Raw genomic sequence first — 22,995 nt, 5'->3', positions numbered from 1 at the left:
GACGTCAAGTTTAACTGATTCTTTTGTCGAATTTGGCTCCAAGAATGCTTGACTCAGTGGTAATCATTTAGAGATCCGGAAACAATTCATTTTATATAAGTGGGTGTAAGCCTCATCTCATAAGTTGATTTTATGGGGTTGAGTTAAGCTTAAAATCCATTTTGTAATATGATATCAAGATCACTTTAAGTCTATGCTAACCAGTGTTTTTTGATCTTATCAAGTCACCCGCTATCGGACCGTTATCAGATCACTCATAGTATGTTATCTCACGCACTAGTTATCACTCTCGGCGTGAGAAAATGTGTTGGAGAATCCATTTTTATGGGGTTGAGTTAAATTTAAAGAAAAAAACAATAATAATACTTTTACAAATTATGTTAAAATTTATTCCATAGTTATTAAAAAACTAATAATCATAGGATTATTTTTAACAGCTTTATTATATTTTAGTTAAAGAGTGAATGCCTGAAAAATGAAAAATAGTCACGATTATAATATTTATATAGTAATTATAAAATGTAAATAAAAAAATTCAATTTAATTGTTATGAGGTAAAATTAATTTATACATTCATTAGTTTGAAAAAAGTTTGTTTATTTGTTTTTTTTATTTAATTTTAACTTGTATATAAATTAATTACCTTTTTATTATTTCATGTTATTTTTTCTTTTAAAAGTACTTATAAAAAAATCCGTTTTTGCATGTTTTATATTCCTATCTGTCTCACTCATGATGTCTTTCTAACTTATGGTAGTGTCAAATTTGGTACCATGTGAAAATCAACCCAATAATTTTGTTGATTTGTTTTTGTTATGCTTTGTGTGTGCAAGTGCCTTCTCTTACAAACTTATAATTTAGTATGGTCAAAGGTATTTATCTCGTTGTTTAATAATAGATAGTCCAATATGTATCTACGGTAAGTTAAATATTTTTTTATAATATTACTTTAGAAATTATGTGATATAATTTGAAAAGGAAAACATGCATCCATATTAAATAGTTTTATATAAAAAAAATACAATTTTATGATATTATTTTAAAAGTACATCAATAATATTTTATGATTGAATGATGACATAATATTACTATAGTGCATCATCGTTAAGTTCGTATAATTTTGACCGATTGAAATTGTAAATTGACAAAAAAAAATTCTATAAAATCATAATGTATAAAAATTAAATGCTTTAATATTATTTTTCTCTAAAAAGTTTCGAATCTTGTTTATGCTTCTAATATTTTTTTCTAAAATCTTTTTGTCAATAATAGATTTTTTATTTTGTTTTTATCCAAAAATTATTTTGAATAGTGAAATAAAATTTCTTAAATAATACTTGAGAAGAAAAAAACAAAACACAATACAAAAATTTAAAGTAATTATTAAAGACAATTTATCATATTAAACAATTTACCTTATAAAAAAGTCACCGATTCACTTATATCAAAATGGTCCACTAGCACTGTAGGCAAAACGTGTAAAACACTCTGTTTGAAATAAATAAATAAACTGTACTCGTGGTAGCATTTATAAGAAAATTAATAAAATATTTAATAATTGCTTACTAAATAATTTAAATTTATTGGGATTGGTTGAATATTTTTATTTATAAAAGGTATTATCACTTTATAATGTTCCTTAAAAAGAAATAATTACACATTATTAGATAGAAAGAATTTAAAAGAAAAATATTGTAATCTTCAGATTTTCTTGAAACAAAATAATTGTTCGATATTGATGAATTAAAGTTAGTTCAGAATTACAAGTTTTATAATAAAAGTACAAAAATAGGAAATTTGACACCCACACAATACACTTAATTATAGAAGTAATTTTTTGCTAAATGTGTGTATTTTTCTAACACTAAAAAATATTAAATAATAATTAATTTTAAAAATAAAAAATGATTAATCGATGACTAAATTTATTATTATTTTTTAAATTAAAAAATTATTGATATTTAAAGTAATTTTTATTATTAATAAAAAATTATAAATATACTTTTAAATAAATTTATATTTAATATTAATTATTAATATTTTAACTATTAATTATTTTAATTTAAAAATTAAAATAAATAGTAGTTAAAATTTGATAATTAATATTAAATATCAGTTTAAAAGTTAATGTATATATTTTTATTAATAATAAAAACTACTTTATATATTAAAATATTTAATTTAGTTAATATAATAAAAAAAATTGAATAATATTAATGATTCCGATGACTAATACTTAAAAAATAAATTTCTTATATTATAAGCGATAAAATATCACAGAAAATTAATAATGTCTTGATATTTGTAATGCATAAATTGCATTAATGAAAACGACAAAAATCTAATTTATAATACATCAATAAATAAACTTACATTTAAAAAACAATATTTTAATTAATTTTAAAATACATCGTTTTAAATTTTGATTAATTTTTTTTCAGAATTTATATATATATTTACTATTTCAGAAATAAATTAAATTTATGCTAATATTAATCAGATCCTTCTCACGAAACATATTAAAATATATGCAGGTAAAATAAAATTAAAGACCATACATATTTGATTTTATTTTAAAATTTAAAATAATCATAATTATCTTTAAATATTAGTTTTGTACATTTTAAAATTGAAATAATATTTTTAAATTTACGATAAAACATGAACTTTTTTTTACATGTTTTAGTGTATTGTAATTAATATGAAATTTAATGTTATTATTACTATTGATATTTTTTTATTGATGATGATTAAAATATAATTCGTATTCATCTATGAAGAGAAGAAAACATATTTATAAAAAAAATGTAATTCATATATTTTTTTGCACAACTAACTTAATTAAATATCAAATTGTTTGGTACTTTGGTGAGTAGCATTATTTCACTCTCAGTTAACTAACACTTATTTTTTGGTGGTTGGGCTCACGTAACCCTCTTTTGAATGCTCAACGGAGATACTTCTATATTTTGAAGTCACCCTCAATTTTGGTTCTTTTCTATTTCATCTTCTTAATTAATCTTATAACTTCCTTTTATTCTAATAGCTTTTGTTTTAGATTTTATGGGAAAGGGGCCACTCTGAAATTATTTTTTAGTAAGAATCAAAATAGAAAAAGACAAAAAAAAAAGTCTACATTCAAAACGATTAGTTATACCTAAATTTTAATATAAAAATAAGCAATGTTTTGAGTGAAGACTTCTTTTAGGTGGTGATTAAACATTTTACATTATTAATGCAACAGTTGAATAATATGAACAATAATTTAGTTGATATATGGTTATGTAGATTTTTCAATAAACCAATAAATGTTCTTTAGCTATAAAAATTGAAGATTCCATCTAAAATTGGAGTATTAATTGTCCTGGTTTCTTTCAATGCCGTAAGGGCAATTTAGAGAGAGAAATTTTTTTTTTTCTGACTTTTAGCTAAAAATTAAAAAGAAATCTTAATTGTGTTTGTCGAAAGTTCTTTTTTTTTCTAGCCTAGGAAAAATCCTAACAAACTATTAACAAAGAGTAATATTGACGTTATTATATTGGTTACAAAATAATAAATTATTATTTTAAAAAGAACTCTAATTGATATTGATTATATTTTTTTTATTATCACTACATGAAAATCATTAATTTAATGAAATCAATTTTAGAGACTAAAAAATAATTAGTTACTATAATAATTAAATTAGAGACTATTTTAGAAACTCAAAAAATTATTGGTTTCTAAATTAGTTTATATTATTGATAAATAATTTATAAATTGGTATCTAATTAGCTAACAAGAATTTTGCAACCAAATTTAGAATCTAAATAATTAGTAATTAAAACTTTGGTAGCTAATTAGATATAAATTTAGAATTATTTATTAATAATAAAAACTATTTAAAAATTAATAATTTTTTTTCTCTGAAATAATCTCTAATTTAGTTATTCTAACAACTAATTATTTTTTTCTCTATAACTAATTTTTATTTAATAATTTTCGTGTTGTAATGTGTTTACATAACATTTTTAATATAATAGAAAAACAATAAAATAACTTTAACTTAACATCAACAATAAAATAAATTTAACGGTGTCGGTTGAAAAATAAATTCAATCTAACTTTAATACTAAAAAATATTTATTAACAATATTAAAATTATAATACTCAGATGTTAGTTAAGTCGACAATATCTTAATCTTAATCATATATATATATATATATATATATATATATATATATTAATAAAATTTAGTTTATTAAGAATTTGAATAAAAAAATATAAATATAATAATATAAAGACTTTTAAATTTTTAATTTTTAAAGTAGAATTTAAAATTTTCTAACTTTTTAAATAATTGAAATAATCTTATAAAATTATATAATTTCAATTTATTTTAAATTTTTTTACTCAAACAATATATTTTTGTTATAAAAGAGATGAAATCATTTGGAATTTTTGTTAAATCTGGGTTTGAGGATTTGCCACACAAAAACTAAAGTAAAATATGTTTAGTGATGAAATCATTTGGGATGTTGGTTATTTGGATTTGAGATTTGAAAGAGGAGAAATGAAGTAAAATATATGCAGTGTTATAAAGGAAGTACAAATGTTGGTAAAGTGATGGTGTAAAGTGTAATGATGAGAAACAACTTTACTTTGACCTATGATATTTTTAACCTACTCTATATATATTATTAAATAAAAAATTAATTTTAAAAATAAAAAGTAATTAATTATTGTATAAACTAAATTATATATTATTTTAGACAAAAATTTATTAAAATATAAATTAATTTTTATTAATAAATATTTTTTAAATTAGTATTTAATTAAGTATTAAAAAATTTACTTACTAATTATTTATTTAAATATTCTCGTATATTTAGGTGTGAAAGGTGTTGGTTTTATTGTTTTGTCAACGTGAATATAGAATGAAAGCCATGATATGAATTCCAGTCAAATATCATTTTTTTGACGATAAAGAAAAATATTTTATAAAGAAAGGTCAATGCAATCCGTTATACTATAATACTCGTCCTTATGTACGTGTTCAAATGAGAAAACATTTTTAAATCATAAATAACTATATTATACTAGAACACACAATCATTTATAATATTTTTTTCTGTGTAGTGAAGGTGAGTTGGAAAACTTGCATGTTAAATTTGAATTGATTAGATATTTTTTGTTATTTGAATTGATTAGATAAATTTTTGTTAGTATGAGTTTATGATGATAAGTTTTGTTCGTGAATCAAACTCTTTTGGAATAAGTTAGGATTTCATTAATTTTGTTTAGTCTATGAATTCTTTTTTGTGGAGCTTTAGATTTGAGGTAAGGAAAATTAATATGTTTTATTTTATTTCAGTTAGTTGAAATTTGAATGAGAATTGCGAATATGAGAGCTTAGTATATTGTCAGCCGTTAAAATAAAAAAATTATATTGTTAATTAGTATAGTTAAAATGAGTAAATGATTGAATTACTTTGAATTGAAATGTTGATATGTTATCATGGAAGTTAAGAAAACCACTTTTGAGGGTAAACCATTTAGAGATGGTTCTTTTAATTGATGTTGAGAATGGAAGTAGAATTTGATGAAGTTAAGAAATTTGTAAAATTTTGAATAAATTAGTATGATGGTTTTGCTTTGATCTTGTACTTATTGAATAATAGTTTAAGATAATTATTTTGAAAGATAAAAATTATATTAATGTTATGAATTGTAAATTATTATTGAGGTTAGTTGAGATAATTAATTTAATATTTAAACATATTTGTAAGGATTAATATGATTAATTTATTTTACGTTATATTTATAAATAGAAAATATTGCAAGAATTTGAACTCGTGTAAAAATCATATTAAATTATACTAAAATGAAACATGAAATTTAAAATAGTCATTTATTAAACTACTCATTAAATAAAGTCATTACATTACAATCTCAAAATAGAGACATGTTCACTACCACCTACTAAACACACCACCACAGGAGCTAACCACATCTCGAGAAAAAGCTAAACACGTCACCAATTATGCACACCTAACAACTAACAAGAATTTTAACTTCAATGAACTACAAAACCAAAAGTGAAGTTAACACATATAAACCATTATAAAGCTGCAAACATATTTTTTTTTATCAATTAAACAAAAAAAACTACAAAAAAAAAGTTTAGTTGGTGAAATAACAACATAGCGGCCTAGAGAACAAAAAACGCGAACACATAATGGATTACCAAAGTGGAATAATCGATTATCCCTTATTTTTTATACACATAATTAATTATACGAGTAATTGTTCCTCATACATAATCAATAATGCACTAAATTTTAGTATGTAATCGATTATGTCTTCGTTGTGTTGTCTTTGTGTGTGTTATGGAGGTCTGGAAATGTTTCACTTGCTTCATACACCTTCATGCACCTTCCAATGGTTCCCACAAGCAACGAGAATGCATATGTACACCACAATCTAGCTTAACCTCACCAACACGAAACAACAAATGGGTCACTACCTCAACCTGAATAACATCAAACATGCAAGAATGGAAGAAAATCTCACATTGCTTAACCCTTTCAAAAAAATTCACCTTTGACAATGGACTTAACCTACTCAGATTGATATTTATTTTTGCATTTCAAAACTACACCAACTGCATTAACTTGTTTCACGGTCAAGTTGTGCATGTGATGGTTCAGAGAATCTCATGCAATCTCTACAGAAAGCACATTGTACCCACGTTCCATGCAAAGTAAAAAACAAGGGCAAAATGAGAAAAATAATTCATCCACTCCAATCTTTGCATATGAAGAGGGGAGAGAAATCACTCTTCATGCAAATTTAGCGCCCTCCCATTCCCCACAGAACCCTTGATGCAAACATCAAATATCCACTTAGATTCATCTTCGTCAACAATGCAACATTTGAAGCAAACACAACCTAAGAGATACATTATACACGTTATAGAAGGTTTCACTTTTTTCCAATAATTTATTATAATAATGCAATTTAAAAAAAATTATAAATAAATATTTAAAATTTTACTTAAATATACAAATCATACTTGAAAGCACCATTTTGAAATAAAAATATATATATTTTTAAACACGACTTTTGTTTGAAATATTTTTTTAGGTTAAAATAACGTTTTCTAAATATTTGTAATTTTTTAAAATATATTTTGTTAAAGTTGTTAGAGGGAGGGAGGAGACTTCAAATTTATTTTTAACTTTTTTAAAAAAAAAACATTGTTTGTTGGAGTATGACTTTTTTTAATTATTTTTTGTTTTTTATTTAAATGTTTTATTTTTAAAGTATAATTACCTTTTTGTTCTCTATATTTCGGGTCAATATTAAATTTAATATAGTGATTTTTAAAAAAAATCAATTTGATTGCATCTATAGTCTTGGGTCTCCACCTTTTTCTACATTTTGTCCCCTTCCCTCACCTCCTTCACCCAACTTCTTCTACATCACCTCTCCTCACCTTTTTCACCCAACTTCTTATGCACAATTACGATACTCACTATGTATGCTTGTCTATTTAAATCTGTCTTATGGTTTGGATTTAGGAGAATCCACTCAACTCCATATCACCGAACGCAGAGTCTAAATGTAGGGACTAAAAGGGTAATTATACCTATTTTTAATTTAGGGAAGGTAGAGTCGTGATGTGTACACTGCTTCATCTTTTTTTTTCTTAATGTTTTGAGAAAGGGTGAGCACGTAAGGTTTTAATTTTATAGATTTTTTTTTGTTTTATACGTAATTGGTTTTTTTAATTTTTCAAAAATTTGAAATAAATGGTTTTTGGTATTTTAATTTATTTTGTATTTGTTTTTTTTATTGAATGCCTATATGGTTGTTTTTAAGGTAAATGATTTTGTTTTTTTAGAAAAACTATAAAATAAATGTTATGACTTTAATTTTAAAATTATGTTTATTTTGAATGGAACTTGTGAAAATAAAAATACAAAGATTGTAGAACAAAAGTTTGAAAATTACTAACATATATATAAAAAGATATTAAAAATATAACTAATAATAAGAGTTTGTGTTACAAGTTAGTTTTTTAGTCTTTCATGGTTGTGACTAAATTCGTGTACCAATTTTAATTTGGACAATGCCATCATTTATGTTATTATCTTCATTTTCTTTATCGTTATCTTCAGTTCCATTATAAAAAAACATTATGGATTTATAATAATCCATATATGACATTGGATTTATGGAAATGGTGATGTCACAATAGAAGTTGTAAACATATTTCATATGGTTGAAAAAAGATGTGGTTGCAATGTGAAAATATTATGTGTAGGGAATTTGCTGATACAATAATGCAGACGTGTAATGATGATGATCCACATATGAAAATATTGAAGGTGGTTGAAAACTAGATTGACCAATATGTTATTGTGGAGACTCGTGAATGTTGGAAGAATGTCCAACATGGTGATAAGAAGGTTGTGGTTGAGGTGGTTGTACCTCCTCTGGCATATCATACTGTAGAAAAAAAATTTAAATTTTAATTGACTTGAACTAAAAATATGATTAAATGTATTTGAAATTGAACTTACATCGGCGTTGGATGTTGATTCTTGATGTGATATGTATCAAATAGTATGCAATATCATGCAAATGACTATTTCTATTAAATTCATATATTTGAATTAGACGGTTATGTCAATCATTCCACAGTGTTATCCACTTGTGATGATATTGTGGGCAATATCTATCTATTTGTCATCACATGTCTTCTTTGTGGACCTAATATAAGTTTAATGGATCAGTAAGAATAGATTGACAAACGATAAACTATCACATGACTCGATTGACTTGATAGAACTCTACAGTGGTGAAACATATAAGAGGAACAATTGCCCTACTACTTACAAGAGAAACCTCAATGTTTATCAATCGTCTTACATTGTTTTTGTGATATGAAAACACACATATCGATGAATGCAAGATGTACAAGCATATGACAACTAATTTAGTCGAATGCACAAACTCAATTTTGAAGGGAGCATGTTCCTTACCAATCCTTACCCTTATTAAGTCAACATTCAAAATAACAAAATATTGGTTTGTTGAACGGGGCATGAAGATAATGCATGTTACAAGTAGGACATCAATATCTAGAAGAAATCACTACATTACTTAGGAAAAATCAACAAAGATAAACCTTGTGTCTCCACTACAATCGAGAAAATTCTGAGTTTGATATTCAAGAGATAACAACTCTGCAACTTCATCGACGACTAATGTCATACACAATTAGATTAAATGTTTGATGGTGTGTTTGTGGAAAGTTTCAAACTCTTAAACTACCTTGTCTTCTCATCATTGTCATTTGTTACTCACATTTGTTGACCCATTTATAGTGTATTAAGCATTTATTAGACTTATGAAATACAATTTCATCGAGTTCAACAATAAAGATTGTCGATCATATTATATGTGATTGAAATTTATTTACAACTCACTTATGCATTATGCATTGAAATAGTCATAAAGAACTATTACTCATATCCATAATAAAATGGATAAACCAATTATAAAAAGTGTTTTTATTATCAAAATGATTTTTAAAAGAGTGTTTTTGTTATCAAAATGATTTTAAAAAGTGTTTTTATTATCGAAATGATTTTTTTTTCTATTTTTTTTTATAAAGTTTTTGTGTTAGGCATCACTATGCAACTTGACATCTCAGCTAAGCTGACACCTCAAGTAACATCAATCATCTGCCATCACATGAAAAAAAATATTATTAAAAAAAAGAAAAAAGAAAGAAAATACAAAAATATGGAGGGACTAGACCAAAACCCATATGTTAACACAAACGATACATAGGTAGATTATAGCTATTCATAAAGAATTCTAAGAACATACTAGCTGGGAGTCTATTATACCAATGAAATGATTCTCTATGAATAAATCCTAAATTAGCCAACTTATCAGCACACGCATTCCCTTCACGAAAAATATGAGTTACCCTAAACCTGATTGTCCCACAAAAATTAAGACAAGTATTCCATCGATTCTGAAGCATCCACGGAACATTAGTCCTAACAGTAAACGCAGCACAAACCAAGGCAGAATCACATTCAAGCCAGACATTAGTAAGCCCCATTTTTTGAGCTTCCTCCATAGCATGTATAACTCCATAAAACTCAGCAACCAAAGCAGTTTGAACTTCAAGAAACGTTGAAAAAGCACCAATAAATTCTCCCATACTTCCACGAAAAATACCTCCACAAGTAGCAAGACCAGGATACCCCTAGCAGCCCCATCAGTATTAATTTTGACCCAGCTTGGTGAAGAAAATTCCCATCTAATAGGAAGAGGACGAAAAACTTTACCACTACGATCCAACTATTTATATTTTAATTATTTATCTTTTTGATGATTTTTTTTCCCAATGATCAACTTAGTATGTTTTATTTCTTACCAAAAAATCAAAACAACATAATTAATTTAATCAATGAACTACGTTTGCATAAAAAAAAGTCTGCTTACAAATTCAATTTTATTACTAATTTAAAATTAAAACCAATAATTTATTTCAAACTTTTTCAAAATTAAAAAAACCAACTATGTATAAAACAACAAAACATTCAATAAAAAAATTAATTAAAACATCAATATGTGCTTATCACTTTCTTAAATTTTTAAAAAAAACAAGAATGAAATCGTGGACCACGTCACCACTTCACCTTTTCTGAAAAGCCATCTAAATAGGAAAAAAACAATTAAAAAAAAGTAGTATTCTTAAAATAAATTTAAAATCGTCCTCCTAGTGACAACTTTGTAAAAACATTACAAATATTCAGAAAATATATTTTGAAGCATGACTTTAACTTGGAAAAATTATTTCAAATATATTTAAAATCACGATTAAAGTACGATTTATTTATTTCTATAAAAAATTTAAAATTGACATATATCAACAAATGTTTACGAAAACTACAACATTATGGTAAATGGTCCTCAGATGCGATGGAACATAACATAACACAACATATATCTAATCTAACCAACTTATTTTTAAACTTGCTAACTTGAATTGTGGTGAAGGTTAAGTATTTGTGCTTAACCCATTTATTAGACAAGACCTTTCAACTCTAAGTGACATGATATACCACTTTTTATAACCACGTGATGACATGTGGATTGCTTTATTATTCTGTGATCCATGTTTGGGACCACAACACTACCATACACCAGACCACAGAATTTTATATCCCCTGTTTCCTTAAGTGGTTTTACAAACACTCAAAGGAAAATGATAAGTGTGTATATAATTTTTTTTTAATAAAAGTATATTTAAATTACTATTATAACTATAATTAGATGTAACATTTCTCAAAATATTTTAAAATAAAAAAACTAAAGATGCACATGCATTTTATTGAAAATAATAGTATTAATTGAATAATTTAAAATAACTGGAGAAAATTTAAAAACACCTGTGTAGTTTTTAATAGATAAATTACACTTATTTGATGCCAAACAGTATTTAAGAGTTAGAACTTCAGTGATTGTTAGGGTAATTATTACCAAAATTAGAAAAATTATCATTTAGGATAAGCTGTTATTAGATAATAGTATAATGGTGGAAGTCGCTTTTTCTCTTAATTATATAAGAGAATTTTAATTTATAATATTATTAATTAAAGTGAAGTGAGTGGATGCATCCATAACCATAACCTTGCGAGCAGTGAGCGAGTGAGGGAGGGGATGGTCACACGTGTTCAAACAGGGACACCTCAGAACTCAGTCTCACGGTCATTCTTGTCTTCCTCAATCAACTTCATTTCTACTGACTTTGTTCTCTTTGTTCCAAATTCCGACAAACAAGAACAACAACATCAACGTCTTCATCCATTCCACCAGATACTATTTCCTCTCATTAAAGACGCAACCGTGTTTCCCTCTCCACGCAACCCAATCATGCCTCTCACTTACTAAAAAAACTATCATACTCCGCCACCAAAACCATGTCGGACAATCTCCAGGGTTCCGAAATCTCGCCCAGCACCTCCTCCACAAGTCTCGGCGAGTTGCCGGAAATCGCGGGGATACGACTCGGGATCGATCTCGTGTCGGCGGCCAGGCGAAATATCGCCTTCTTGAGGAGTGTGGGTGATTCGGTATGGCTTCACCACACGTCCATTATGGTGGAAGCCGTAAGAAGGTAAACTCTATGGAAGAAAAACACCTCTCTTGTTTGTTTTGGTTTAGTAAACTCATCTGACGGTGGAGCGTTTTTGCAGGTACCATGATTTCTGGATGCCGTTGATTGCTGATCTCACGCTTCCAGACACTCCTCCTCCTGTAATTCTTCCTGCGCTTGACGTCCAATGGGTTTGGTTCTGTCACACTTTAAACCCCGTGAGTTCGTTTATCGTTTGTTTTAGTGAAAGTTAAAGATAAAAAAGTGAAATAAATTCAGTTTGTAATGCTGTTTACCGTTTTAGGTGAGTTACAGGGAATACTGCGAGACGAGGTTCTCGAAGCTGATAGGGAGAGCGGGAATTTTCGACGAAGAGAACAGAGAGTACGCGTTGATGCGGTGCATGGAGATTTGGAGCAGCAGATACCCGTTGGAGTCGTTTGAGAACGAGGCGAGTTCGGATTCGCAGGATTCGGGTGGCGAATTTGTTGGGGGGAGTTTGAAGGAGGGTGTGTTTAAGGAAGTTGAGAAGCAGAGGTTGTTGTTGTGCTCCATGTTCGTAGAGCCGTACAGGTCCGAGGTTGTGTACTTGATTGCCGCGAGACAGCGATACAGGGCTTTCTTGTTTATGCTGCAGAGGTTCGCGCGTGAGTTTTCTTCGCGTTTCGTTCCTACTTCGGACATCCTCTTAATGTGGCTGACCCACCAGGTGTGTGCTTTTGTTGCCTTTCGTTCTCCTCTTAAATGCTTTCACACTCAATATCTTAAGTCTTAATTTCGCACTCGCTGATGAAGTAACCACTAGAATGTTAGCTATTTGTTCTTTTGATGACTCTCCCTCAGTTAATTTTTTCAATTCCTCTTTCTGACCCCCTGTTATATTCTTTCAATTGTTTTGCTTTAATCGGAGTAGAGCTACCCAACGGTGTATTTTGAAGATTTGAGAGCATTAGCTGTAGAAATTGATCTGCTGAAGGTGGTAACTCTGTCTGAAACCCTGAAGGAAAAGGAGTTTGAAGAAACCAAGAAATTGTGGGATAGGGCATTCAATCAACCTTATGAGAAAGCAGGTGGAGAGGTGCCTTTCAAACTGGAAGGTGTTACCTCAATCGAATCCCCTCTCTATTGGGAAGAATCAGGCACAGATGTCAATACAAAATACAGGTCCATGCTTCCAAGATTTTTACTTGAGGTCAATTTCTTGCTCTCTTTCTCTGCTTCTATTGTTGTCTTTTTCTTGTATACTTGTCAGAATGTTGTTTACCGGGTTGCTCTTTATCTTTTTGTGATAAATAACCTGAAGTAGTTTTTGTGCGGTTAATGTTAGGAGACACCATCATCAATTTGGTTGTAGAAAAGGTATAATCCTATAGCCACATTCTTTTGCTTGAGTTTGCCTAAACAGGAAATTTTCTTTGCTATATCAATCAGATGTTTTGGTTTGTAATATTTTCATACATACATGTATGATGAACTTACCCAAAGCTTCTATACAATAGAGTATTAGTGATAGTGTTGCAACAATATATGAAAAAATATTTCAGACAATCCCTGAAACAGAATATCATGGACATACGTGACAGTATTGCACAGGAATGAAGTGCGGCTAATTTTTACAATGCAGGCCTGTGTGTTCGTGAGACTTAAGCAAAGAATAAGAACATTGCAGAAGGATATGAACCGTGATTTCTTACGCCTCCAAATAACAAGGTGTCACAGTGAACTAAAGCTAGATAAAGCCTTCTCCAATTTCACCAATGATTCATGGGAAAAAGCTTGGCACTTTTACTGTGAATTTGGGACTAAGGGAGTTATGCTTGAGTTTCGTCGTCATGGTGGTAGATGTCTAAGAGGAAGTAGCCTGCTGGACACAGTTTCATTCAGCTGGAATGATTTACTGAGAGCAGATTCTTTAACTTTGGAAAAGGAAATTAGTCAACAGGTGAATGTTGTTACATCTATAACTCCACCAGTTCAAGCACCGTACTTGTTGAAATGTGTACCCGATCGAGTCACTGACAATTCTGGGGCAATGATATCTGATGTGATTCTGAAAATAAATAGTTATCGTCCACAAGAAGGGCGATGGTTGTCTCGCACAGTTCTTGATCATGCAGGGAGAGTGTGTTTTGTTGTTAGAATTAGGTGAACCTCTTCAACTCTTCCATTGAGAAATAGTTGGCATGGTTAATAGCATTTTGTACTAACTAACAGGCAAATGTTTGAACTACAGGGTAGGAGGAGGATTTTGGAGAAGAGGGAGTGAAACTCCTTCAGCTGTTAAACGGGAAGATAGGATTATAGAGATACGTGAAGGATCTTGGTCTTATGTTGCTGGTCCCATTGGTAGAGCCCCTGGTATGTTTTATGTACTTATTACATAAATTTAATAATGGTCATTGTGTTTGTCTTGTCTTATCTTCCTTGCAGAATTGTGGACTCGAGTCAGAAAATAAACTAGAAAGTAAGAATTGATATTGGTCTGAATAATAAGAAAACCATACTTCTGCTTTGAAATATCTTGCTCTCATGTCTTATTTCTTTCATATTAGTCCAGATTCAAAAGTTATCTGAAGTTAGTGTATATTTTCTAACACAACATGTTTCATATAATGGTGAGTTTCACGTTGGCCGCTGAGGGATTATATTTTCTAACATATTGAGAAAAAAATATTAGCCTTTAAGGCTTGTCAAAGATAGTTTCCCCTCATAAATTGGTTGTATTATATGATATTATGTTCAGCTTCTACTAAACCTTGGTTCTATCTATTTCTTTATAATTTATCTATATTAGGTCTTGTGAAGTATTATTACTTGAGAACAGGAAAATTCAATGAATTAACTGCATGTCTTTATGTCTCCATAGCTTTGACAAAGTTATAATACTAGATGTTATATATGTCTGCTCCCATTCTTTTAGAGCAAATCTCAAATATTTTCCTTTTTTGTTTCAGTCTATTAATATTTTCTAGTTTTGTTTCTGTCTAGTACAGAGAAGGTGGTGGCCACTGCAACGCCAAAGGAACCTACCGAACAAGGTAAAGCTGCATGGAACTTTTCAACAGGAGATGAACTGACAATACAATGGGAGTCATCACAATCAGTGTCAGGTCTCACCTTTAGTTTGCCAAATCAAACCTCTCCAGAGTCATCGGTAGAGTGTCAGCTTCCCTAAATATTATCCTGAAACATGCAATTTTGCTTCTTAGTTTGGCTAAATCCTAAGTTGCAATAATCAATTGCAGGTGCAGTTATTGAGAGGGAGGCAAAGGCAATATGAAGTAAAGAAAACAAAGTCAAAGAGAAAAGGAGAAGGCATGAGAATAGAGTTAGAGGAGAAAGAGATTGAGGAAGAGGAAGATGAGGATTATTTTCTAACAGTAGTACGTTTCACAGAAGATAACCCAGATGGAAAAGCAACTGCACTTCTAAATTGGAGGCTACTGGTTGTTGAAGTATCACCCGAAGAAGATGCAGTGCTGATGCTTCTCCTTTGCATTTCAATACTCAGAAGTGTATCAGAAATGAAGAAACAAGACGTGGGAGGCTTGTTGGTGAGAAGAAGATTAAGGGAGGCAAGGTTTGGAAGTAGAGATTGGGGTTCTGTGATACTTCATCCATCTTCATGGTCCTCATCCATTGATTCAACTTATCTTCAACCTTGGCATTGGCATGCTGGGGTTGTGATGACATCTGATGCAGTTGATCAGCTAAAAAGGTATCCAACATTAGGTCAGTCACCAGTGGAAGGTAGTCACATGTTGTACAAACAAAGCATTTTAGGTTAACCCTATCTTCAATTTTAGCAAATACTATCTATTACCATCATTATTTCCAAAATTTTAGCTTGCTTCAAGTTCACATTTTTACTGGAAAGCCCCAATTTGTTGGAGGATAATAATATAAATTTATATAAATATTGTAAAATAAATAAATATACAAAATGGTTTTGATTGTGGCTTGTGAGTATCTATCTCCCCAAAATTATATTCAAATTAATTTTAGTTTTTAACTTTTTTTCTTCTATGAATCCATTTGCAGGGATAATTTCTAAAACTATTTTTTTTTATATTTTATTCAATAGTATTTTTATTTTGTCTTAATTTCTACTTATACAGACTATACATAATGTTACTTGACTAACTTAGAGATGAATCTATGAAAATTGAGGATTTAAAACCACGGATAAATAGTCTATATATTAATAGTACAATATAAAGAGTTTTTATTTTATTATTTAATAATAGATTATAAATGATAAATTTGTAATTTTTATTTTAATATGAATGTAAAAAAGAAACAGTTTTAGTATTTAGATTTGAAACTGCACACCATTCAATTTATTTTCTAACTGTAGACTATCCGGATCCTTTTTTATATTCAGTTTATTAGTTAAATGTTAAATTAATTATTTATTCTCTATATTTTTTAAGTTTATTTTTTTATATTATTAAAGGTTTTAATTAAATCTCTTAATTTTGAAATTGGTAGTGTTAAATATTTTTCATTAATACGTACAAACGACTTTATCAAACAATGTAATGAAAGAAATTAAGTTGAAAAATGTTAATTTAAAAATAGGAAACTTATTTATCATTTTTAACAGTACAAGAACAAATCAAATAAACTACATAAATATAAGACTAAATTGAATAAATTCATATTACAATTTAACATATTGGACAACTATCTTAGGGTTTGGAATTATTTTTTTTGCTTTTTATTAAAATGAGATACGTTTAAGAAAATTACAAATTTAGGCAAGTCGTGTTAATTCGATACGACTTTCGTCCCAATTAGATATGACTCTGTCACGTCATACTTTTATTTTATCCCAATTAGATATGACTCTGTCACGTCATACTTTTATTTTTAGACTAAATATAAGACTAAATTGAATAAATTCATATTACAATTTAACATATTGTTAAATATCTTAACTCTTTAGAAAATGTTTTTTTAACACTAAACATAAATAATATATGATTTTTTTTAATGTTAAGTAAATTTTAACGAAAATTTTAAAACATACAAAATTTAAATATTTTCTTAAATTTTTTAATTATTTTATCTATTCTTAACTATTTATATGATTTTAGTATTTATATAGTAATGACTTATAGCAATATAATTAAAATGATATTTGAATATTTTATTATTAAAATTAAAATTTTATATAAATAAAAAAATTATTTATTTAGTTTTTTTTTAAATAATCATCATTGTAGATATTTTTTTTTCTTTTTTCATTTTGCTTTTATATAAAAATATGACTCCATCTTTTATCAAATTGACGATCAAATATCACTTTTGGTTTTTTTGACAATGAACAGTGTAGAGTTGTCCAATCATTTTTTTTTGTTTTTTTTTCTTCTTTGAGTAAATTTTGTATTTTTTTGTGTACCTAGAAACATGTATCTTGTTTAAGATTTTTGGTTTTAGGATTAGTCTTTGTTAGTTCTGGATATTAGTGATGTGGTTTGATCATTGATCCAGAATCTGTGATGAATGTTAGTTTATATGTGCATTTTTTGGAAGTTGAAACTTTTTTCTGGCAGCCATCCAATTAGGTTAGGAAAGTTAGAATTGAGTTTCAAAAGTATCATAAGTTAAAAAATCTGAATATAAAGATAACATAATCACTTGCTTCAATTTCTCTTGTAGAGTTTGTCTTGTTTACTAAAATAGATGTTATTTGAATGAGTAGATATTGTGATTTAACTTGATTTGTAGATTAAGTTGGAGATGGTAGGTTACTGATGTTATTGGTGACATGAAAATTCTTTGTGAATGTGTGATTTAAGGATGTGAAAATGAGTTAGTTTGAACTATTTGTATAGTATATGTTATTGGAATTGTTGTAGAACTCTGAATAAAACCAAGTGACTTAAGTTTGAAATGATGATTTGGAAACAAGTAGAAATGATATGAAAAACCCTCTTGAGTCATCTAGATTAGTTTCAAAATTATGCAATTATGTAACTTGTTGGACAAGCCATAAGCTCGTGGAGCGAAATTCGTAAATTAGAAAACCCAAAAGCATTGGTCGTTAGGTGAATTTAGTCTCAATGGTTTGGTAGTTAGACAAGCAATGTTCTCGATATGCGAAATTAAGAGAATTAAAAACTCGAGAGTATTGGATGTTGGACAAGCCATACTCACTAGACGCATTTGGTTCCATTAGTTGGTCATTAGGCGAGCCTAACTTGTTGGGCGAACATAGTCTTAGAACTTGGTTGTTGGGCGAGCCTAAGACTTAGTGGATGAGAATTGCACGTTATACATATGTATTTGTGATTCTTTTTAGAATTTCTAATATGTTATAAAAGCTAGTTTATAAGTGATTATATGGTATATTGATGGATAATATGAAGTGTGATTTAGACATAGTATTTTTAGGAAAGAAAATATCATGTTGAGATTGTTTAAAGTATGCATTGAATTAGAGATTCATCTAAAAGGAGATATCTTAATTCTATTGGTGCATTGAAGTTATATAGATGAAAATTATCGGGTTGTAGAGTTGATAGAGGTTGAGACTACAATTTGAAAAATAGTTGGTCTGACAGATCATATGAATTTACCCTATCATGTAATAGGACTTAGTTCCTATGTTCATGTAGTTCTGTGGAGAGATAACATAGTAATGTAGTATGACAAGTTCATATCTCTAAGTCAAATTCAACATATGTTTCTAGAACTAGAGTCGAGTGTCTATATATGAGAGGGGGAAGGTTGGGTTGAGTATGATTGTTTCAAGTTAGAAGTGGTGTTTTAGTTGGGTATGGGTAGACGTCGAACTTGCATCTCTCGTGTTGTCTGCTTTAAAGTTTTCAATGCGAGTGGTAGGCTAAAGGATATCGTTGTCTTTATATAAGGTTTGAGGTATCCTTTAAATATCTCCATTAATATTCATTCTATTTTTGCCGATAAAAAAAATGTCTATATATATAAGTGGATTTGAAGTTAAGTTATTTGCATACACTTAATTGTTTAGTATACTGAAATAAATCACATATTAAAAGTTAAGTTGGTAAGTTGTTTAAATTGAAATTTATGTTGAAATCTTTTAAAATTCTCTACACTCAACATTTGTTATTCTTGAATAATGATGGTGTGTATATAACTCTGTTACCTTCTCTTATGAGAGCAGTTTTTGAAGTTTTTTCGGAAAAAAATTGAGTGTTTTATATGTTTCATTGTACTGTTTATTACTTGCTTACTGTTTTCTTTATGTTCCGCTTCTTGAAGATAGTATAATTATTAATCTGGATATGTTTTCTATACGGTTGGCTGAAGTATTCTAAGTACTTTATTTATTTATTTAATGTTTGTTGTTGATTGAAAAAGAAATAGATTACTTAATACATTACCTGTATCAATGTATTTAAGATTATACGATTTTACACGTAGAATCTATTTGTAAATACCTAATAATTATTGACTTCTAGGGATGATTGAAATTTAAACATGCCTTCCACTCACTAACTCGATCTTTCTTCGTTGAGTAAAATCAAGATGTTAATCACAAAAGCAACTTCCTAACTCACACGTCTTCTCTAATATTCCTCGTCTTTGCTACCAATCAAGATATGTACAACCAAAAACAATATACAAACACAACGTGGGAGTTGCACACTTTATCATGCTTATTTAAATACACTGTCCATTTTCTTCCCTTTCAATCAATCTAGTGTAAATTTCTAAATTCTGCACAATACAATGAAAAAAATAAGCAATAAATTTATTTTGTCCAAATTGAACTTTATAATATGAAGCAACACATTAAAAAACATTAAATTAAAACAACTATTCGTTGCAAGAAGTTGCTTGACAACAACTTTAATTTTATATATATATAAAGATATTTTTAATAGAGTCTCTCCTATCCAAAAACTATTTTACAACTGTAATTTTTTATTTGAAAAAAATGATTGTGATGATTTCTCTTATGCATTTTCTACTATTACTGTTGAAAAATTGTTTCTCAAATTATCATACCAAAATATAATTTATTTCAAATGTAATACATGACGCAGTGCAGTTCCTTTCTTGTACAGGCTATTTTCATATTGTAAAGACAAAATATACATGATAAAAATACTAAATAAAATTTAATCAACCAATAATTATTTAACTTCATAATTATATAAAAAAAATGAGTGTTGATCGACCAGATTTTGTAGCCAGAAGGTTAGTTAATTTAATGCAGGTTAATGCAGCTAAATATAAATATACAAGAGCATAAGTCTCTACATACATCCACCCACAAAAATGAAGACCTGGACCACCTTCTACAACCTTTTTTTCCTCTTCATTCTCTTCCATTCTTCTTCTCTTCTAGCTTTCTCCTCCTTCTCCCATACCACATGCAACAATACACCCTACCCAGAATTCTGCAAAACCACTCTACCTCCTCAATATATATCCACACATGACCAATGCCGTTTCCTCCTTCAGCAATGCTTATCAACTACAAAATCGATTTCTGCATTGATCTCTTCTTATCTTACAAACCACTACGCCATTCCCGCTTCAACAGTACACGCCCTTGAAGATTGCTTCAACCTTTCTGAACTCAACATTGATTTCTTCTCCAATGTCCTCCAAGCCATTCAAAACACCGTCACTGGCTATCAGGTCTACGACTTGCAAACCTTGCTTAGTGCCACTTTAACCAACCAACAAACGTGCTTGAATGGTTTTAACGAGGTAACTCCCTATCCTGTAGTTACCAGTGCCTTATCAAGTCCCCTTTCTGATGCGATCAAACTATATAGCACATCTCTAGCCCTTTTCACCCGCGGTTGGGTTAGCGATGCCATGCAAGGATCAGCCACAGTTGAGACTATTACTAATAGAAAGTTACTGCAAACAAGCCTTGACAATGTGGAGGTGAGGCAAAAAGTGGTGGTGAACCCTGATGGGTCTGCTGATTTCACCACCATAAATGATGCAGTGGCTGCTGCACCCGAAAACAGCGGCACCAACAACGGGTACCATGTAATCTATGTTGTCGCGGGGATTTACAATGAGTACGTGTCTATTCCTAAGAACAAGCAGAACCTAATGTTGATTGGAGATGGCATCAACCGCACTGTGCTCACTGGCGATCGCAGCGTGGTCGATGGCTGGACCACTTTCCAATCTGCGACTTTTGGTAAGCTATGTTCACACGTTGCATATCATGTCACGTATTTCTGCTTATGCATGCGCATTAATTTCTAGCACTTGAGCCAGATAAGGATATAAATCATGTTAGTTAGCTACATGTTCTCAAATCCAACATTAATATAGTGGGTGAGTAAATATCTACATAATATGGCTACTAAAACTGAAACACACACTATAATTACCAAATATTATCTATGTGGAATTTTATTAACATCACATCAAGATATATATTGTGGTATATTTGTGTGACATAGACTATAATGTGTCTGCTACAACTGTGTTGAGCAGCTGTTGTTGGAAAAGGGTTTGTTGCTGTGAACATAACATTTCGTAACACTGCTGGGTCCAGTAAGCATCAAGCTGTGGCTGTGAGAAACGGGGCGGACATGTCTACGTTCTACAATTGCAGTTTTGAGGGTTACCAAGACACACTGTACGTACATTCCCAAAGGCAATTCTACAAAAGCTGTGACATTTATGGCACAGTGGATTTTATATTTGGCAATGCAGCAACAGTATTCCAGGATTGTAACATTTATCCAAGACTTCCTATGCAAAACCAATTCAATGCAATCACAGCACAAGGTCGAACAGATCCAAACCAAAACACTGGCATCTCCATACAGAACTGTTGCATAACAGCAGCCAGTGAGTTGGGTGATGCTACTAGCAACTACAATGGAATACAGACATATTTGGGTAGGCCTTGGAAGGAGTATTCAAGGACTGTTTACGTACAATCTTTCATGGATGGCCTAATTGATCCAAAGGGGTGGAATGAATGGTCAGGGGATTTTGCTTTGAGCACACTGTATTATGCAGAGTTTGCTAACTGGGGACCTGGTTCAAACACGAACAATAGGGTCACATGGGAAGGGTACCATCTCATAGACGAAAAGGATGCACTTGATTTCACGGTGAAGAAGTTTATTCAAGGTGACAAATGGCTACCCACCACAGGAGTACCTTTCAAAGCAGGGTTACAGTAATTTTTTTTTGTCATGCTTCTTACACACACTTCAACTTGTTTTGATTAAATTAATTGTATCAACTGATACCTAATATTGTGAATGCATCTTATGCATGTAAAGAAATTAAAAAAAAATAATAAATCAAGTGAGTTCTTACGGAAAGTTAGAACGGTTTGCCTTCTCTTCTTATCACCTTATTATGAATGGAAAAATGTATGCAACCCCTGTTAACCATCAAACAGATGAGAGATTTTGATTAGAAATTATGTTTAGTTGACTGGATAAATTTTAATTGAGAAAAAGGAAAATTAATATTTTTTATTTGATTCACAAAGTAATATTTATGTTTTGAAATTTAAAATTATAAATTAAAAGGAAGATATTTTATTTTTATTTTTATTTTTTATCTTTATGATTTTAAAGTTCAAAACATAGATATGAATATTTCATTTATTACTGATAACATGTTTTAAATCTTTAACATTGGAGGGTAGTAAAAATTAAATAAAAAGAGATATCACCCACTTTATTTTTCTCCCAAAGTATTACTCTAAAAAAGAAAATGGGGTGAACAAAGATCTGGGAACGAGATATGAAGAATTCAAACAGGCCTTGTAATGCTAAAATTATCACAATCTAAGGTAAGAACAGAAATCTGAATTATTTCTATATATTGTGCGGCT

The 22,995-nt window shown here is 29.2% G+C and overlaps 2 protein-coding genes across 6 annotated transcripts; both read left to right on the top strand.

The window, feature by feature from the left end:
* The first annotated feature begins 11,662 nt into the window (after positions 1-11,662).
* Positions 11,663-16,136, top strand: LOC137830045 (enolase (DUF1399)). 5 transcript variants are annotated; one of them, XR_011084140.1, is made up of 8 exons: positions 11,663-12,188; positions 12,268-12,385; positions 12,472-12,876; positions 13,081-13,359; positions 13,792-14,312; positions 14,401-14,525; positions 15,156-15,321; positions 15,413-16,136. XR_011084140.1 is itself a non-coding variant. In XM_068637139.1 (8 exons), exons 3-8 carry the CDS (start codon positions 12,562-12,564, stop codon positions 15,953-15,955), a joined length of 1,944 nt encoding a protein of 647 aa, XP_068493240.1. In that variant the 5' UTR covers positions 11,663-12,188; positions 12,268-12,385; positions 12,483-12,561; the 3' UTR covers positions 15,956-16,136. The 5 variants fall into 5 exon arrangements, 3 of the variants coding, with proteins under 3 accessions (XP_068493240.1, XP_068493239.1, XP_090160713.1); XM_068637139.1 differs by having other exon boundaries at positions 12,483-12,876; positions 15,161-15,321; XM_068637138.1 differs by having other exon boundaries at positions 15,161-15,321.
* Positions 16,137-20,441: 4,305 nt separating this feature from the next.
* On the top strand, positions 20,442-22,398 carry LOC137830044 (pectinesterase). The gene is made up of 2 exons (XM_068637137.2): positions 20,442-21,327; positions 21,630-22,398. The coding sequence occupies exons 1-2, from the start codon at positions 20,442-20,444 to the stop codon at positions 22,328-22,330; spliced, it is 1,587 nt and encodes a 528-aa protein (XP_068493238.1). The 3' UTR covers positions 22,331-22,398.
* The last annotated feature ends 597 nt before the right edge of the window (positions 22,399-22,995 follow it).

Source organism: Phaseolus vulgaris, chromosome 7, assembly GCF_051622355.1.
Source record: "Phaseolus vulgaris cultivar YP4 chromosome 7, ASM5162235v1, whole genome shotgun sequence".
In the NCBI taxonomy this organism is placed as follows: Eukaryota; Viridiplantae; Streptophyta; class Magnoliopsida; order Fabales; family Fabaceae; genus Phaseolus; species Phaseolus vulgaris.
The sequence above is the reverse complement of the archived record's forward strand: the minus strand, read 5'-3'. Positions and strand labels throughout refer to the sequence as shown.

Bases quoted from the DNA above. Each gene is read 5' to 3' on its own strand.
- LOC137830045 (XM_068637138.1), top strand. From the start codon at position 11,992: ATGTCGGACAATCTCCAGGGTTCCGAAATCTCGCCCAGCACCTCCTCC. The intron at 12,189-12,267 runs GTAAACTCTATG...GCGTTTTTGCAG, and splicing joins ATGGTGGAAGCCGTAAGAAG to GTACCATGATTTCTGGATGC. The intron at 14,313-14,400 runs GTGAACCTCTTC...TTTGAACTACAG, and splicing joins TGTTTTGTTGTTAGAATTAG to GGTAGGAGGAGGATTTTGGA.
- LOC137830044 (XM_068637137.2), top strand. From the start codon at position 20,442: ATGAAGACCTGGACCACCTTCTACAACCTTTTTTTCCTCTTCATTCTC. The intron at 21,328-21,629 runs GTAAGCTATGTT...TGTGTTGAGCAG, and splicing joins TTTCCAATCTGCGACTTTTG to CTGTTGTTGGAAAAGGGTTT.